At 46.1% G+C, this 20,331-nt stretch overlaps 1 protein-coding gene across 9 annotated transcripts; it reads left to right on the forward strand.

Moving 5' to 3' along the window:
• The first annotated feature begins 4,641 nt into the window (after window positions 1-4,641).
• LOC123137364 (uncharacterized) lies at window positions 4,642-19,877 on the forward strand. Of its 9 annotated transcripts, none has more exons than XR_006468186.1 (4): window positions 4,642-9,216; window positions 11,444-11,678; window positions 18,539-18,614; window positions 19,462-19,877. XR_006468186.1 is itself a non-coding variant. In XM_044557092.1 (4 exons), the coding sequence occupies exons 1-2, from the start codon at window positions 4,705-4,707 to the stop codon at window positions 12,884-12,886; spliced, it is 699 nt and encodes a 232-aa protein (XP_044413027.1). In that variant the 5' UTR covers window positions 4,646-4,704; the 3' UTR covers window positions 12,887-13,301; window positions 18,539-18,614; window positions 19,462-19,877. The 9 variants fall into 9 exon arrangements, 8 of the variants coding, with proteins under 8 accessions (XP_044413028.1, XP_044413027.1, XP_044413026.1 ...); XM_044557092.1 differs by lacking the exon at window positions 11,444-11,678 and adding an exon at window positions 12,755-13,301 and having other exon boundaries at window positions 4,646-5,271; XM_044557087.1 differs by lacking the exon at window positions 18,539-18,614 and having other exon boundaries at window positions 4,649-5,827; window positions 9,167-9,216.
• Window positions 19,878-20,331: the final 454 nt, after the last annotated feature.

The following is a 20,331-nucleotide window of genomic DNA, read 5'->3' on the forward strand; positions in this document are numbered from 1 at the left end:
CAAACGGGGCAACGAAACTCAAACTACGAAAGAAACAAGATCCGATTACTAATCTGGACTAAAGTCAAATTTTACTGTATCAAAATCTTGTTCAAGTTGGTTAAACAGAAAGAGAACTCCGAGACGAAGATCTAGGCACTTGAATCGCCTGATTCCGATAAACAAGCGAAAAGATAAACTAAAACGAAAATCAGGGCAGAAATCGCAATCGAAAATATTCGCGGAAAACACTGAAAAAAGAAAAACTGACGAACAGGCTAACGAACGAACGTTTGCTGTCTGCAGCTAATGGGCGAACAACGTTCGTTAAAACGAACGTATGGACGAACGTCCGCTATTTAACCGAACCGAGAAAACCAAACAAAACCGATTAAAAAACGAGATCTAGGTTTTCGAAATAAAAATCGATCGGGTTTAAGAAAAATCGGCGGCTACCTCGTGGAACGGGACGGCGGCGGCCGCGTACTCCGGCGGCGGCGGGTCGAGGCGGCGGCGCGCAAGGCAGCGGTGGCTTAGGGTTAGGGTTTGGGCACGGGGCGGCGGCTGGGCTCAGGTGGGCTGCGGGGTCCGCGGGAGGGTTGCTTATAAAGGGCCGGCCTAGGGAGTCCTGGCCGGTTACGGCCTGGAGTCGGTTAGAACTTCTTTTTTACCGTCGCATAGAAAAAGGATTAAAAGAAATACTAAACGAACTCCAAAAATCCTGAAATAAATTTTCCCCGTTCTCTAAAAATATAGCGGACAAAGTAAACATTTATTTGGGCCTTTAATGCAATTTTGAAAGACGCATAATTTTCCTAATTCAAATAAAATAGCGAAAAAAAATCCAAATAAAATATAATAATTGATTTTAATATTTTTCCTCCAATATTTCCTTTATTTTGGAGAAGTCATATTATCTCCTCTCATATTTTTAATATGAAATATTTTCGGAGAGAAAAATTATTATAACCAAAATGTTCCTTGTTTCGATATTTGAGAAAAATTCAAATATGAGAACTAGGAAATCCCCAACTCTCTTCGAGGGTCCTTGAGTTGCTTAGGATTTCGAGGATAGCAAAACGAAATGTAATAAAGTATGTTATGCATGAATGACCTATGTATAACATTTCAAATTGAAAATTTGGGATGTTACAAGGAGGAATACAAAAAGTGAGTTGTTTTCTATTGCACCTCAAAATAGTTGGACAGAGGCCAAAAATAATGTAAAAATTTGTTTCTCACTGATCGTGACCTCCAAAATTATTTTTATCTCCCTGTCGCAGCAAAACTATATTTAGGCGCATCCGTAGGGATAGTGAAAGCACGCAACTTACTGGAGCCCAACTGAAGGCAGTATTTGGTCCAAGACCAGCACAAACGAACATACTACATCATATGGAAAATAGGGTGCTCGATGACATAGCAGAAATCTGGGAAAGCAGACAAGATTCAAAAGAGAGTGACAGAGTAATATTAGGCCCAAACTTTGCATAGGTAAACTTTTAAAAACCAAAATCTTGTCTATATTGCAACACCTACTCTTTTTATATTGTTACACAGCTCTTTTTTTTAACAATTTTTTTCATCTTAATTATTGTTTGCAACATATACTAAAATTAAATAAAGATGAAACTACTGTTGCAAAATTTAAAAGTGAATTGCAAAAAAACAAAGAATCAGCTGGTTCCCATGTATCTCAAAGGAAATCAACGGAAAAAGCTCTCAACAGCAAACATGGTAACATCCCTTTCCTCCGCGACAAAATCACAAAATATGTGTTCTATCAAATTACTTTATATTAAATTGTCAGGAAACCAACAAGTATTCTGTACGCAGATATTCATTCCAATGGAGAAGCATGACCGCTACGTACTATATGTGTTGGACAAATATAAACACAAAGTTCACATTATTGATCATCGAGAAACGACTCTAGAGGAATTTAAGAAAGAAAAGATAGACATGGATGAATTGGATTCACATGAAGCATGTCGAGTTCTTCAGGAACATGAAGACGCTCAAAAAGAAAGAGAAACACAGTTTCGGGAATATCACGCTCATAAGTCGGCAATCGTAAGCATTTATACATAATAATTTTTTCAGTTTTACAAGTTGCAATATTAAAACAATTAAAAAATGCAATTTCCAGGTACCTAGGATTAAAGAAGTCTTCAACACCATACCTGAACAAACAATGAATCCAAAGAAAACAAGATGGCAGATTCATACCGTGCAAGATGTTCTAGTGCTAGAAAAGGGTGAATCACCATTTGCTATTTTAAAGCTTGCATTCCTCTACAATGGTGAAAAGTTCGTCGAAGACCTGGAAGATTTGACAGTAAGTCTATATATATTTACTTATAAACAACTTTTATGCACCAACTCTAATAATATACTTCTCTTCTCGGCAAAATTTCACAGGATGAGGGCGAAGACTGGAGGGCAGAGGCAATGTACATTCTCTTAAGTAGCGAGATGAATCAAGTCAAAACTAGTGAAATGGGTGATGAGATTAGCAAGATCTTCAGCAAGAATGAAGACTAAAACTTTTGATTTAATCTGCGAGCCTAATTCTATCAAGACATGACAAAACAGCTTATCAATAACTCACGTTTGTATGTAATGTAGTTAGAAATTGCATGTTCATGTTGAAAAGAGAACATCATCAGAGAGTGCTAGTACACTATAAACAACAGTGCCTCTTCTTATTTGTACGACAACAGTGTATCCCAAAACGTGCCTTTACGGGTGACTCTGGAGACCATCCTCCCGTGCCTCCAGAGGCGACATGGCCATGTGCCACCAAATCCTGGGCCACCATGCCTCCGGGCAATATCCACACACACATACCAAGAGCGCCTCAACCGTGGCTAGCTCATACGCACACGTGACTACAGATGATTCACACCCGTGTCTTCGGAGGCAACATACCAATGCCTTCGGACAATACACACATGTGCATGCACAAACATTCCTCTAGAGACTCAACCATGGCCAGCTCCTACGCACACGTGACTACACATGCTTCAAACCCGTGCCTTCGGAGGCAACATACCAATGCCTTCGTATGATGCACACATGTGCATGCACGCACATACTATAGAGCCTCAACCATGCCTAGCTCTTAAGCAGACGTGACTGCACATGCTCAAAACCGTGCCTTTCGAAACAAAGGAGCTTGCCTTTTGCACGATCTGCTGTATAAAAATTAAACGAGCCGAAGGCGAGTAGGAGGCTCTCTGGCGCCGAAGGCGCCGTGTCACACCACGACGGACAACGCGCCGCACGAACCAGCACGCTGCACGACCAACACACACTTCGACCTATGCCCCCCTTCAAGATGTTTATAAAATTAAACGAGCCGAAGACGAGCAGGAGGTTCCCTCGCGCCGGAGGCGGCGTGTCACACCATGACGGACAGCGCGCCGCACGAACCAGCACGCTGCACGACCAACACATACTTTGACCTATGCCCCCCCTTCAAGATGTTTATGAAAATTAAACGAGCCGAAGGCGAATAGGAGGTTCCCTCGCGCGGGAGGAGCCGTGTCACACCACGACGGACAACACGCCGCACGAACCATCACGCTGCATGACCAACACACACTTTGACCTATGCCCCCCTTCAAGATGTTTATAAAAATTAAACGAGCCGAAGGCGAGCAGGAGGTTCCCTTGCGCCGGAGGCGCCGTGTCACACCACGGCGGACAACGTGCCGCACGAACCAGCACGCTGCACAATCAACACACACTTCGACCTATGCCCCCCTTCAAGATGTTTATGAAAATTAAACAAGCCGAAGGCGAGCAGGAGGTTCCCTCGCGCCGGAGGCGCCGTATCACACCACGACGGACAACGCGCCGCACGACCAACACACACTTCGACCTATGCCCCCCCTTCAAGATGTTTATGAAAATTAAACGAGCCGAAGGCGAGCAGGACCATGACGGACAACGCGCCGCACGAACCAGAGCGCAGCACGATCGAAACACACTTCGACCTATGACCCCCCTTCAAGATGTTTATGAAAATTAAACGAGCCCAAGGCGAGCAGGAGGTTCCCTCGTGCCGGAGGGCTGTTCTTCAATTTAGTAAAGTTATACAGCCGTGCCTCTGCTAGTATACAACTGTGCCTATACAGAATTCACACGATTGAACGGTTCTGAAGACTGCCGTTTTGCATTAAAAAGTTGCTGTTTTTTCCTTACTTGAAATACCACATTTGATAGTGTTGATAGTCTCCGCCCGTAACTACCCCATAAATCCCATTACCCGGAAATATAATGGGAACAAAAAGGGAAACAGGGAACCAACCGCGCGAACTGGTATTTTCTTTGTGTTATCGCGCGGAATGGGAAAACAAAAAGTTCTGGTAGTTCGAGGGTCAAACTGCAAAACGCACAAAACCACAAACCGAAAAAAAAAAACGGGAACCAACCGCGCCAGCTGATTTTTCCTTGCAAGAGCGCTCCACGCGCGACACTTATCACGCGCGGAGTGCTTCGGAACGGTTCATTACGAGCGCTCCGACTAGTTGCTCTCGTCACATGGTGTGTCAAAGCCGGTCTGCCAAACGAGGCCGAGCAAGCGATTTCGTCTACAAATCCCAATTGCCAAGGCCCAAGGGCCCAGGCCCACCTTGTGGTGAGCATAAAACCACCGAAAAGACGGCACGCACTCTGTTCTAGGGTTTCCACCGCCGCCGCTACCGCCACCATCCTGAGATGCCGACCGAGCTGAAGCGCGCTGCGGAGGATGGTGATGATTCCACTTCCACCCGTCTTCGCCGGAAAATCGTAGTTCCAGAAAAGCCGGTCTATCTGGTGGTGGAGCACAAGGCGGAGCCAGCGTACTCCATCCTCAGTGTTGGCACAATGGCGCCTAAGATCCCGCTGCACCTCAGCCAACGCGGCATGTCGTTCACTGCCATGGAGTCGCCGCAGGGGTCCTGGATCGTTGGCGTGGGCGGGGACGAGCAGAATCACACCACCATCTTCGATGTCACGGCCTCCAAGGAGTGGCAGGGCCCGTGGCTCCATACCAATAAGATGGAGCCCATCCTGATTCCACACCGCGGCCAGCTCTACGTGCTCTCCAGCCGCCCCTCCGTGAAGAGGGGGGCGATGGGGCTCGACTACCTTCCCTGGTTCGAGCAGATTAACTTCGAGGACGGCCGCCCTAACCAAGCCGAGGTTTGCCTAGAACTCGAGCCGCCGCCCATCTTTCCGTGCCGCATCACCCCGCCTGAGTACAGGAACCCGCCGGCTATACGCGTTGCCTCTTACGCCATGGTTGGCTCCCATATTTTGCTCTCCGTGCAACTGGACAATGTGACCAGCCCCGACAAGTTTGCCAGGAAATACAGGAAATACATGGGAACCTGCGGGTACGACGTGGAGAAGAAGGTGTGGGAGATGGTGCATGAGATGAATCTTCCTTTCCTTGGCCAGGCGGTGCCCCCTCCGCGACCAACTCTTTCTTGCCCGCTCCAAAGAGAGGGACGGCGCTTATGCAGTGTACTACATGCATGTCGGTCAGTCAACATTTGGGACCAGCGAGCTGTCCATTATTGAGGTTCCGCTGGTGGTGCCAAAGGCCCGACCCTGTTCTGGGGGAACTTCTCTTCCCTTTGGGAAGGGGCCGGTTCTCTTCTGTTCACTTTCGATCTGTCGATGCTGAGCCGGAGTCCAAGTTGGGCAAACCAAGTGTTGTACATGGCACCTACTCTATTGTGAAAGAAAATTTCGATGATGCTATAATAATGAAGCAGCAGCGGCAAGTTTACAAAGTAGCTGATCGGTCGTGTCCATTGGCTCATCCTTTCCCTATGGTTGCTGCTTTCGCAATGTAAGTGCTACAGATCTTTCAGTTTTCTGCTTGTTCATCTAATTTCAGCTCTAGTTACACATACCTCCCGTTTTTATCTAACGATAACCCGCATGTATCCTCATCCCGTCACTGTTGGATTTTCATAATAAGATAAACTAACTGACCCATTATAGTAACACACTGCTTATTTTGCATAATCATATATGTGTTCTTACTCTCTTTAATTTGGTTATTAAAGATGCCTACAACTGTGTTCGGAGTACTAGTGGAGTTCATTATTGTGCCTTGAATGTGCCAGTAATCGTTTAGCTTGCCTTGTGAGGTAGGCTTTTCAGAAACTAGACCTGTTTTCTGTAGGCAGCTTGTGTATGCAGTTTTTGTTTCTTTTGTCAGCCTGGGTAAATCTGAAACAGTATTGAAAAGTCCCTGCGTATGTTGCCAGTTTCTTTATGTTGCTAATTGCTTGATTTTGTTTGTTAAGACTATATTTTCAAAAAGAAACATATGTCATTATGTGTATGGTGTTAATAATATACTATGATGCATGCCACATTTTTTCATGGTGCATCTCAGATCACAATACTTAATCACAGAACTACAAATCCCTTTGTGTTCACTAATGTTGGGAGCTTGGGGTTAGTGTTTTTCTACAATTATGCAATTGAAAACTCCTTTCAAATACGAATTCGATGGTATACTTTTGTAACATACAAAATGTATATTATTTGGTGAAACAAGTGGTCAAAGTAAACCTCGAAATATGTTTTAGGCCTTATATATTGTTAGAGTTATATTTATGGTCGTCTTTGGCCTTTTGCATTCTGGCCCGTGGCCTCCCCTGTACATGTATATATGATGGCTTTTGCCTCCGGATAATACTAAGTTGCATATTCCTTGCATGGTATTAGAGCTTAGGTGCAAGCGGGGCGGGTTGCGGCTGCCCGCCAAACAGCCAAGCGGGAGCCAGCTTTTCCAGCGGCCACAGCAGCTGTCCGCCTTTAGGCCGCTTGATTTTTAGCGGACTATGCGGCAGCCCGCTTTGTGCCCGCAAAGACCCGCCAGATAGTACAAAATGTATCAAACATGCACAGTACCGCATGAGCTAGCTTTTCCTACTACTACAGACCGCCAGGCAGCCGCATGTATCGTTTGCTCATTCATCAGTAACAAGCTAAACCAGGCCACCTATGTAACATCCAGTTACATTTTCTCAAAAGACAGTGTACAGCAGGAGAAGTTCTAAAATGACAGAAAATGATGTTGAAACATTCAGTGAACTTTTGTGCAGCAGGGATAAGTTCTGAAATAACATTCAGTAACATTCTCTGGAAGACAATGTACAGCAGGAGAAATTTTGAAATGGCAGAAAAAGACAATGAATTCTGCTGGAGAACCCTCCAAACTCTGAAACATGTTTGCTCATTCAGTGAATTCAACTAGATAGCATAAATTTAATTAACTACTGCAGCTAAACCAGGCCACCCCTGATATGGAAGTGACTGATAATTATAATACAACTAGACCCAAAACATGTTCTAGATCATTACAAGTGATGTCCATTAAGCATCTCTTTCATTGGGAATCTCCAACTGGTTCATGAATCCTGTTGCACCACCTACATAGGAAAGAGTTTCAAAGTATTAATGTACAAATAGGCAAGAGTTTCAAGAATTAATGTACATTCTAGAAAACTTATCAAGGCCTGACAAAGGTTTAAGTGATCTAGAAAACTATTAATGCAAACCAGTACAATATGCTGCTTCTCATAACTCAAATAGTTGCATTTACAACCGACAAACTTAGAAGCCAATCACAATAATATGCAGCAGAACCATCACATCTCATGGGTACAGAAACAGAACTGTTCATGTATCTCACCTTGAGAAAAACTGCCCTCCATCAATGCACTAGAACTACCATTTTACAGTTCTATAGTGTATATGACAATAGGTGTAGCAAAGAATTTACTTCAATTGTTATATAAAAGAACTTTTCAACTTGGCCACAAAAACAGAACTGGTGGCATGAGCTAATGTGATGTCAAAAACTAATATTTTTCTAGATCATAAGAATTACATAAACACCACCACACAGCCATGAGGACGGAACACAACCATCAAGATTTAAAGATGATAATATGTATTTCAAGATTAGGCTTACCTAATGCTGCAATCAATGAGCATCAATATCAGCACCTGTTCCATAAATAACATCGTTTATTATCGTGCCAACATGATTAGTTCCTGCAATGAGAGAAAAAAACGTTACAAGTTATATCATCATAACACTAAAGAATGCCAAATATCACTAAAAAGAGAGTTTGTTACCTCGAGGTCGCATCCAATCTTGTAGACAGATTAATGCCTCTACAGTGGTTTCTATCATTCTGCTCCTATAGTCACTCAGTATCCTTCCTCCGGTGGAGAAGGCTGACTCTGATGCTACAGAAGATGCAGGTGCAGCCAGTACATCCTTTGCTATCCGAGATACTATAGGGTACTTGTGTGCATTTGTGCACCACCAGGATAGTATGTCGAAGCCATCTTCTTGCGGGCAAATTTCATCTTTTAGGTAAATATCAAGTTCACTCAGCTTTGCTCGATTTTGTTGATGTTGTTGAACATGCTTGTTCCATTGATCCCATGGGTTATCAGTACTTGTACCAACATTGCTGGTTCCTTGATCATTTCCCATACTTGAGTCACCCTCATGCACAGAATATTCAACAAATAAATCTTTGAATGTTCTCTTCACTTTAGCAAGATATCTCATTGCGTCACTTTCAAGTCCAGATTTCAAGCAAAACTCCAAGAATTTGAACTTGTATCTTGGATCGAGTATGACCGGAATACAAATGGTCAAGAATGAAAGCTTCCAATACTTCATGAACTTTTCTTGCATTGCTTCAACCATGGATTTGATGACAATATCGGTCTGGTTGGCCTCTCTTTGCAATGTTAGATGAATTTTCCAAAGTTGGTGGAAATACAAATGAGCCGTTGGATATAATGTACCGGATACCACCATAGTTGCGTCAAGGAAAAGCTCTAACAAGCTGCAAACAGATTGTGCCGTTTCCCATTCAACATTTGTAGGTTGACATGTAAATGTTGTGTCCTGCAACTTCATAGCGATGAATGCTCTCCTATACTCTAGGGCTGTTTTGATCATCAAATGTGTTGAATTCCACTGTGTGACAACGTCTAGAGATAGGCTCTTTTTGCAACCAATGCCTTCTTGTGCAACTATTTCCTTAAATTTCTGTTTTCGAGTGGGGGAGCTTCTAACAAACCTGATGCTTTCCCTGATATTATCCACTGCTTTGCATGTAATCTCCAACCCATCTTGGACAATAAGGTTGATCACATGAGCTGCACATCGACCATGTAAAAGATCTCCTTTACAAGGTAGGAAATTCTTCCCTAGCAGATTGGATTTGATGTACTTCACACACGAGTTGTTATTTGATGCATTGTCTAGCGTGATGGAGAAAATCTTCTTTGGCAAACCCCAATATTGCATGCATTCTAACATGATATTAGATAAATTTGGTCCATTATGTGGTGTTTCTGCCTTGCAAAACCAAATCACTTTTTTCTGCAATTTCCACTTCGTCGTACTAACAAAATGGCATGTTATACACATATAGCTCACGGCTTGACTTGAAGTCCACATGTCGGCGGTTAAAGGGACACGAGAGGTTAAGTTCTGTATAGCCTCTCGAAACTTTTCCCTTTGTTCATGAAATAGCATGAGGCAATCAACTCTTATTGTCGTCCTAGACACCACCTCAAATGTGGGATTCAGACTGTACACAAATCTTCTAAATCCCTCGTATTCCACAAACGAGAATGGCAATTCATGAACAGCAATCATCCTCACCAACTCCCAATGAGCTCTCTCGGGGTCATAGTTCCATTTCTCTAGACTATTTGGATCAGGTTGTGGCATGGCTGATTTAACTGAGTCGAGAAACTCATTGATCTTGGCTCTTTCCTCGCAAACTAACAAATGCCTAATGCAATGACTAGTACCAGCTGCTCTTGTACAACCAAAAACTCTCTTGCAATGTTTACAGTGGGCTTCCTTGAGTTTGTTGCCATCATACACAGGATCATAATCATTCCAGATTTCAGATTTAAGTTCCCTTCTTTTTCTTTTATGTGAAAGACCTACGGAATTTGAGATGAACAAATAACTTATGCCAAGACATTTGAGATATGCGCACAATTGACATTAAAACTTAACATGTGTGTGCAGAATAGACATTAAAACTTACAACGAATCCGAGGCAGTGTTGGCGACGATCGTTTCACACCTAATCTTGGAGATGCCTGAGATAACACGACATTAACCCCTGGGGATCCCACTATGGGCACCACTAACGGTGACCTCAACCTCTTCTTTGGTGGGGGTTTTGGGAGTCTTTGATTTTCTCCTGAGTAACTGTTTTCAATCACACAAATAATGCATAAGTAAGAGCACAATTTTCATGCTGTTGTATCTGGTTGCAAACAATACTGGGCCCAATTGCAAATAATATATAAGTTAACATTTGCATTTCCAATCTCTACATCTAGTAGTATATATAACTAGTCTCCAGCTTTTCTCGAGCTCTCATGTATGCAAACATATGAACTATTCCAAAGCACTATCTCAGTTCACCCTCTCTCTGTCCAAGCTACTATTACATAGAGAGTAGATGACCCATCAAGATCAAAAGGCAAGAGAGCACCATGTACCTTGGTGAGGATCTTGGGTCATTGGGACAAGGGAGCAAAGTGTTGTAGCTGCATCGACTTCTTCAGTTGACGCATGCCCTTTGTTCTTGGATGCATGCCCTTTGTTCTTGGAGGAGAGGAAAGGGCGCGACAAGGTTGCAGGAGCCCTTGCTGGAGCGGACGGTGACGAAACAGCAGCTCCAATCAAAGAGGGAAACGACGGAGAAACAACAGCTTCAGCATGTGAGGGAGGCGGTGGAGGGACAACATCTTCATCGAGGATTTCTGTAGGGCAGTCCCGATGTGGAGATGGCGCCGTCGACCCCACCATGACTGATCAATAAACAAGGAACCTACACCCAGGCAAAACATACATGAGCACTGCATCATATACATCAACTTAATGAGAATACCAAAGATGATCCACAAAAGCCGCAGAGATACTATTGAAACTACAATGAACCGTGAAGCAAAAATTCAGAACATCAGAGACAAAACTCTGTTTTCCTGAGAGAACAACTACGCAACAGAACCACTGGAAATAGAGGGTAAGGAAATTGTATCACCCGACATACATAGACAGAAATTTGTGAGAAATAACAGCTTTGTAGGGTAGAGGATTATGCCTAACACCACATGTAAGAAATCTCTCCTCCATCTCTAGATGAACAGAGCAAAAAAACCATCCAAGCACACAAAGAACAGAGCAAAAAACTACACGGATCTCGATCTCAATCCATGAATTGCGTAACGCATTGCATGGAACAGAGTGCATACACATGAGCAGCGATTAGGGGCAGTGGACAGACTAGCTAGCGCTTATTTAGCTTCATGCTCATAAAACAGCAGTAAAAATTTCAATCAGATAGCAATATAGCATGTGAAGTCATTCCTGCTCCCCTTGCTTCCACAGGACGAGCAGAACGTCAAAGCTGAGCTGGGTGAAGAAAAACCTCAGCCAAGCATCAGCAGCAGCAGCAGCATGCCCCAGGAGGCTGCTGCAGAGCCACCTGTTCCGGACAGGGGTCTCAACCGAAGGATAGTTGTGCTCACCACTCTTGCTGCGGTGGGCCTTTGGATCTCAGAGGCTCCAGCTTGGCGGGTTTTCTCTCAAAGATCTTGCTGCCAATGCTGTGCCATACGAAGAGGTTAGCCTTTCTTTCCTTTGCAGCAAGGAGTTTTCTGCTCACCACTACACTGAACAAAGAGATAACTGATGCATAATGTTCAGCTAAATGTCAGCAGCAAAAAGAAGTTTCGCTGCCATTTTGTATATACTACAGATATGGGTCATTTAGTTACTAGGTTTGATACTTCCAGTTGCAGTATGTGAACAACTAAGCATGATCCATTGCAGTTCAGATCATGGTAGGGTTACAACCCATTGCAATGGAAAAATTTGCAATAGATCCAAGAAAATTCATCAGAACTGCACACAATTGCAGCCATGCTTCGTTTCGTCAAACTTCATCAGAATTTTCTATGGAGCATCTCGTTCCCTCTGCAAATTGCTCAAGGCCGAAGCATCTCTCTCTCTCTCTCAATCCCTCTCATCAGAAGCAGCCGATCTGTACGACGCGCCTCTCTCTGTCTCTCTCTCACACACGCACACGCACATAGGCGAAGCCTCCTCGCCGCCCCGGCGACCCCGCGCATCGACCTCCGGCCGCCTGCCCCGGCCGCTGACGAACAAGAAAAAGCGGGCACGAATCAGGCATAAGCATCAGCATCAGCGTGGACGTACCAAGATTTGGAGGGGACCTGGCGGTTGCTCCGGAGGCGGGGGTGGCCGGGAGGCGGAGGAGAGCTCGCGGAGGGCGTCAGCGGCGAGGAGCAGGCCATCGTCGAGGAGGTGGCGACGGAGAAGCGTTAGGTGGGCGAAGCAGCCGCCGCCGCCGCGGCCGCTGCCATCGTGGGTAGGCACGAAGCTAGGTTAGGACTTATGCGGGATATGCGGCAAGTCCGCTGGACTCAGCGGCGTGACCGCTTGGGTCCGTTACACACGACGCGGTCAGCCCAACGGCATTTTGCGGGCTATTTTTGCGGGGCGGCGTGGCGGCCGAGCGGGATGTCCTGCGCCGCTTGCACTCTGAACTTCGAGGACGGCCGCCCTAACCAAGCCGAGGTTTGCCTAGAACTCGAGCCGCCGCCCATCTTTCCGTGCCGCATCACCCCGCCTGAGTACAGGAACCCGCCGGCTATACGCGTTGCCTCTTACGCCATGGTTGGCTCCCATATTTTGCTCTCCGTGCAACTGGACAATGTGACCAGCCCTGACAAGGTTGCCAGGAAATACAGGAAATACATGGGAACCTGCGGGTACGACGTGGAGAAGGTGTGGGAGATGGTGCGATGAATCTTCCTTTCCTTGGCCAGGCGGTGCCCCTCCGCGACCAACTCTTTCTTGCCCGCTCCAAAGAGAGGGACGACGCTTATGCAGTGTACTACATGCATGTCGGTCAGTCAACATTTGGGACCAGCGAGCTGTCCATTATTGAGGTTCCGCTGGTGGTGCCAAAGGCCCGACCTGTTCTGGGGGAACTTCTCTTCCCTTTGGGAAGGGTCCGGTTCTCTTCTGTTCACTTTCGATCTGTCGATGCTGAGCCGGAGTCCAAGTTGGGCAAACCAAGTGTTGTACATGGCACCTACTCTATTGTGAAAGAAAATTTCGATGATGCTATAATAATGAAGCAGCAGCGGCAAGTTTACAAAGTAGCTGATCGGTTGTGTCCATTGGCTCATCCTTTCCCTGTGGTTGCTGCTTTCGCAATGTAAGTGCTACAAATCTTTCAGTTTTCTGCTTGTTCATCTAATTTCAGCTCTAGTTACACATACCTCCTGTTTTTATCTAACGATAACCCGCATGTATCCTCATCCCGTCACTGTTGGATTTTCATAATAAGATAAACTAACTGACCCATTATAGTAACACACTGCTTATTTTGCATAATCATATATGTGTTCTTACTCTCTTTAATTTGGTTATTAAAGATGCCTACAACTGTGTTCGGAGTACTAGTGGAGTTCATTATTGTGCCTTGAATGTGCCAGTAATCGTTTAGCTTGCCTTGTGAGGTAGGCTTTTCAGAAACTAGACCTGTTTTCTGTAGGCAGCTTGTGTATGCAGTTTTTGTTTCTTTTGTTAGCCTGGGTAAATCTGAAACAGTATTGAAAAATCCCTGCGTATGTTGCCAGTTTCTTTATGTTGCTAATTGCTTGATTTTGTTTGTTAAGAATATATTTTCAAAAAGAAACATATGTCATTATGTGTATGGTGTTAATAGTATACTATGATGCATGCCACATTTTTTCATGGTGCATCTCAGATCACAATACTTAATCACAGAACTACCAATCCCTTTGTGTTCACTAATGTTGGGAGCTTGGGGTTAGTGTTTTTCTACAATTATGCAATTGAAAACTCCTTTCAAATACGAATTCGATGGTATACTTTTGTAACATACAAAATGTATATTATTTGGTGAAACAAGTGGTCAAAGTAAACCTCGAAATATGTTTTAGGCCTTATATATTGTTACAGTTATATTTATGGTGGCCTTTGGCCTTTTGCATTCTGGCCCGTGGCCTCCCCTGTACATGTATATATGATGGCTTTTGCCTCCGGATAATACTAAGTTGCATATTCCTTGCATGGTATTAGAGCTTAGGTTAATTTTTTTAGCATGTGCAACTTGTGCTTGATCCTCCCGTCGCGCCGCCGTGTCTCCTTGCCTGCTGTCGTAGCTCCCTCATCTCGGCTGCTGTCGTTCCTTCAATCTCAGATCGCTGTTGTCTCCTCTCAAGATCCGCCCGTACTCTCCACAGCCCAGCCTTGCCCCGTCCGGCTCCTTCCGCCATCTGGTTCGCCTTGCCCAGGAGGCCTCCGCCTGCAGCCCATCCGACGCTTCTCCTTGGGCGCACAGGCATCCGCCGCCGCCATCGCGGATCCCTGGCGCTCTGCGTCGCCCACCGCCGTCTGCCTTCAGCCCCACTGCCTTCGTCGTTGATCCATGTCTTTTGTCGCTAGCCATTGCTGATCTTCTCGCTAGCCGCTGCTGATCAGCTCCGCCATTTTGCTGAGACAGGATCTTGTTCCCGTGCGCTGCATAACCACAAGGCTGTGGGTTCGTGCCCCGTCGCCTTGTTTCATCTGGCCTTCCGTGAAACAGACCGCCTTGGGCCTTGGCTGATTTGAGTTGGCCCGTCTCAGTTCCCCCCCCCCCCCCCCCCAAAAATGCACAATGTCATTATCTTTGAGCATTGTTTCAGTTCTTGGCTGTCCGGTGATTTCTGATGGTGGTTGTCCTACTGACATCGTCTCACACACACACCTTCACACACACCTTCCGTCTTTGCTCGGTCCTCCTCCTCGGACCTTGTTGCATGTTTTGCCGATTTTCTCAGACGGTGGTGGCCGCTTCGTATCGACTCCTCTTGCGGCTTCCGCACGCGGTTTTGGCCGCACTTCGTCGACTCCCTTTGCAGCTTCTACATGTCATGGTGGCTGCTATCCGTCAACTGTCGCAGCTTCGGCACGCGGTGGTGGTCGCTCTACGTTGACTCTTCACATGACTTCGGCACCTGGGGATTACCGCTCTATGTCGACTTCTAATGTGGCTTTCGCGCGCGACGGTGACTGCTCTACGTCGACTCCTCCCGCAGCTTTCGCTCGTGGTGGTTACCGCTCTACGTCGACTCCTCCCGCGGCTTCCACACGCAGCGGTGACTGCTCCCGGCAACTCTACACGCGGCTTCCACGGGTGGTGGTGACTGCTCATGGGCAGGTGTTTCTACCTTGACCACTCCCGTCGTGTCTCTGTCTGCGCGTGAGCTTGTGCGGTTGCGATGCCTGCTTGATGCTTGGGATTCTTCACCAACTGGTTCTGAAGTTTTCGTGACTTAACTCTTCTGGCATTGAGAAACCACCTTCTACTCATTCAGGTACATCCCCATGGATTCTTGATGCTGGAGCGTCTTCTCATATGACTTGCGATTCTTCCACTTTAACCTCCGTTCGACCTGTCGAGTCTCCTGTTCGTGTTCTTACGGTTGATGGCACTCCCCTCCCCGTAGCTAGTCGAGGCACTCTTAGCACTTCTTCATTTCATGTTCCCTCTATAGCTCATGTTCCTCGATACCATGCAGCTCATATCTGGTGGTTAGATTGTTGACTCAAGTCGTAGGGTCATTCTCGACTTTGATTCATGTTCTGTTCAGGATCGTCGCACGGGGGATTTGCTTGGTGCTGGCGGTCGACGCTCTGATGGTCTCTGGGAGCTAGACTTGCTTCGTCTTCCCTCTGCTGCCACCGTCGCCGGTCTTGCAGCCCCTGTTGCTGCATCTACCAGCTATTTTCAGCAATGGCATCATCGTCTTGGCCATTTATGTGGTTCTCGTCTCTCATCTTTGGTTCATCGCGGTGTGTCGAGGTCTGTTTTTGGTAACTCATTGTTGGATTGTTTGGGTTGTAGGCTTGGTAAGCAAATTCAGCTACCATATCCTCACAGTAAGTCAGTGTTCGAGTGTCCTTTTGATCTCGTTCACTCTGATGTTTGGGGTCCGTCTCCCTTCGCTTCCAAAGGGGTCATCGCTTCTATATTATCTTTATAGATGATTTTTCTCGATACACTTGGATCTATTTCATGTCTTCTTCTCGTAGTGAGGCCTTATCGATATACAAAAAATTTGCTGCCATGGTTCATATCCAATTTTCCACTCCTATTCGTGTTTTTCGTGCAGATTCAGCTGTGAGTATATCTCGCATGCATTGCGAGGATTCCTTGCTGACTAGGGTACATTACTCAGTTCTCTTGCCCTGGTGCTCATGCTTAGAATGGTGTGGCTGAGCCTGAGCGTAAGCATCGTCACCTTCTTGAGACGGCGCGTGCGATGATGATCACGGCCTCTCTTCCGCCTCACTCCTGGGTTGACGCTGTTACCACTTCCACCTACCTCATCAACACCCAGCCATCTGTTGCTCTATAGGGTGGTATTCCTCTTGAGCGTCTTTCAGGTCGTTCTCCTGATTATTTGACGCTTCGGCGCTTCGTTTGTTTGGTTGCGTCTGCTATGTTTTGCTTGCCCCTCGTGAACGCACCAAACTGACTGCTCAGTCTGTTGAGTGTGTCTTTCTTGGATACAACGATGAGCATAAGGGCTATTGGTGTTGGGATCCTGTCGGTCGCCAAATGCGTATTTCTCGGGATGTGATCTTTGATGAATCTCGTCCTTTCTACCTGCGTCCATCCTCGGCCTTTTTCACGGAGGACATCTCTTTTCTTACGTTCCTGGATACACCTTCGTTTGTGCCCTGACTTCCTACTCGTCCCGCTGTAGATCCGGCGCCGTCCTCTCCTACAGTTTTTTCTCCTCCCTCGTCGCACGACTCTACCTTCATCACCGATATCTTCCCCTTCTCCACCTTCATCACCGATACATTCCCTGTCTCCACCTCCAGTGATTCCACCTCTTCCCTCCTTTCCTTTCCATTATACTCGCCGTTCACGTGTTATGGATGAGACTATTGATGTGCCCTCTACTTTTGGTGTGTCATCTTCCTCCTCTCATCCGACTTATGGTCTTCGTTCACGGCCTTGCCCACCCCCTGACCGATATTCTCCTTCTCGCTATGGTCTTTCGTCCGTTCTTGAGCCAACTTCTTATCGACATGCTATTGTTCATCCTGAATGGCAGTGTGCGATGGCAGCGGAGATTGCCGCCCTTTGAGCGCACCGACACGTGGGATCTGGTTTCTCTTCCTCCCCGTGTTCATCCCATCACTTGAAAGTGGGTTTATAAGATTAAGACTAGTCGTTCACTTTCTGCTACTGTGTCTTCTTGGTGGTTCTCTCATTTGCCTGGAAGACGTAGAAACAAATTGCAATTTCCCATTTGAGTGCAGAGGCTGAGTTGCGAGCTATGGCTCTTCTCACCGCAGAGATGACTTGGTTACGCTGGTTACTTGAGGATTTTGGTGTTACTGTTACTACACCTACTTCACTCTTGTCATACAGTATAGGTGCTATCAGTATTGCACGGGACCCCGTGAAGCATGAGCTTACCAAGCATATTGGTGTTGATGTGTGCCTTCTGAGTTACAGCTAGCGGATTTCTTCTCGAAGGCACAGACTAGAGCGCAACATGGATTTTACCTCTCCAAACTCTGTGTTGTGGATCCACCATGAGTTCGAGGGGGGGGGGGGGGTTGCATTCTGGCTTGTGGTCTCCCTTGTACATTTATATATGATGGCTTTTGCCTCCTGATAATACTAAGTTGCATATTTCCTTACATATATATGGATAGAGGCACGACTCTGTTACACTAGCCTCTTCCTCCTACCTGTATAAGAATATACCTGTTACATGATCCTTTTCGTATTCTGACCCATGCCTCCTACCACTGCCGCCTGTGTTGGCGCCTTGTTTGTCGTAGCTGCAAGAGCCTGCTGTTTTATTGCATGCCTTCTGCTGTATCCTTTACCCCAGTGCATGTCCTCAACGTTACCCTCCCTGTGAAATAGCTCGTCCTCTAGCTGGAATTCTTGAAAACTGCTCCCTAAACTCGGATTACATCCTCACAAGTGGGTTCATTTGTTGGGAGCACTTGCCAAGTCACGAGAATTTGCCACTTGTCGTGGCAAAGCGTGTAGCTTCAAAGATGCTGGTGTTGTAACTACTAGGCCATGGTTGATGGGAGCACCGAAGTTGTCACTGGTTGCTCACCATCATAACGCTTGAGAGGCCCACATGGAAGACTATGGATTTGTGTCCCTTCGGGAAGCGGAAGCCTATAAGCAATATATCTGATCCCTTCAGCGATCTGAAGGGGCCATAGAATCGTGGTGTTAGTTTGAGTGGGTGTGCATTGCCAAGGTAGCTGTCGTTGGTGTTGTAAATGCAGCCATTCCCACTTGCCTACCTTGAACTCAAATGTTGTGATGATGTTCATCGTACCAATCCTTCATATGCTGTTGTGATGATGTTCATCATACCAATCCTTCATATGCAGGGGCGATGCATAGGACCTTGTCTGCATTGATGCACCTACAGCCTGATGTGGCAATACCGGCAATCACTTCAACAATGTAGGTAACTGCTGCGTGGAAACCTAGACGAGTTGTCGGGATAGCAGAGGCACTAGACATCTTACTAAGGGGTGGGGAATTTGGCAACAAGCCATTGACGCATGATTGCTTCTCCGGGGTATTTACACGCTCATCAATGGGCCCTCCTGCAGTTGCTTGGTTATATAGCTTCTTGCAGTTCTGACTTCGCTTCCTGGTTCTGATACCAGATGTTGTAGCCTGGATTGACTTTGGAGATTGTAGGGGTAGTTCATCGGAGGTTGTGTCCTGTGGCGATTGGTAGGCGCCGTGATTGGCGCAAGTCTTGGCAGCAAAGTTGAGGATTCAGGGAATTAGAAGTCAGGAAAGCGCTGAGATAGAGAGCTTTCTTATTTCCTGCCTCTGATTACATAGGGACATCTATATACAACAGTTTTGCTAAAGCAAGCGCGCGCGTGCGCGCACACACACACACACACACATATAATACTACTAGATTGCTAGCAATCTGAACTCAACTACAACTCCAATTCTGATACTACTAGCCTTTCCCTCATGTATCTATACAACTGTACATGCTGCAGCTCCGTACAGCAATTGATTCTGCCCCGCTCGTCCTACTCTGACTCTGCCGCCCATGTTGGCGCCATATTCTCCGACAACCTGCTATCTTGCCGCATGCCTTTTGCTGTATCTTTTACCCTGGTGCTCCTTCAAAGCAAATTGTTTGAGTGTAAGCTATGGGTGTAATATTAAGAGTAATACTTGTGTCTTTGGACTACTGACCTTGGCAGCACGATTACTATTTCTTATCTCTTGAACACGCTGTACTCGGATTATGATGGTTTCCTTTTTTCTCATGGCACAGGGAAGCAGAATGAGGCTTCACTCAAAGACGAGGACAAGGTGTGTAGCGTTGCAATTATCTGCTACAGTTGATGCAAAATTGACTGTCGTGTAACTGCAACCAACATGTAGTAGCTTGGCGTCAAGTTTATACTTTTTTCTCAGTTAGCTCCTGATCATGCTGTCCGGATCCATGCTATCAGTAATTATGGTTTATATTTAGACAGTGTTTGGCTGTTGTCGATTGTGTGGTTTGGTGAAGTTGCAGGCTTGCAGCTCTGGCATCTGTTCAGTCTCTGATATTTATGTTGTATACTATTACTCTGGAGTTCGGCAAAGTTGCAGCTTTAGTCATTCAACAATTGCATGTTTGTTTCATTCTGAAATTTATGGTGTCATCCACTAGATGAATTGCATCATGGACATAGCTTTCAAGAATCGACTTCTTTTAGCCTGGATGGTTGGTCAAGGAAAACTGATTGGTTGGACTTTTGCAACCAACTGGCTTTTCAAAGCCATAAGCTAACCAAAGGGAGAAAATGAGAAGCAGAAGTTGCAAAAACTACAGCTTCCGCCTAGTGTAAATTTCAAAGCAGACGAGCCCCCAACTTCAGCAATGCATTTTTAGCTGTCCCCTTGACGTTGCGCGACCCACCCAGCGATGTTCCTCCACGAGAGGAGGCCTCGTCCTCGCAAAAAAAAAAAAAAAGAACGGCTCGATCCCCTCGACTCTAGTGACAGCTAGGGTTCCTATCCGGCACCGCTGTCGGCACTGTTCCTCCACTGACGCACGCCCAACCGCCGGTGCCGCCTACCGCGTCCGCCGCCCCGCTGCTATCTCCTTTAGCCTCTATTGCCCACCGGACCTCCTCTTTCCTCAAGTACATGCATG

Source organism: Triticum aestivum, chromosome 6B (genome assembly GCF_018294505.1).
Source record: "Triticum aestivum cultivar Chinese Spring chromosome 6B, IWGSC CS RefSeq v2.1, whole genome shotgun sequence".
NCBI lineage: Eukaryota > Viridiplantae > Streptophyta > Magnoliopsida > Poales > Poaceae > Triticum > Triticum aestivum.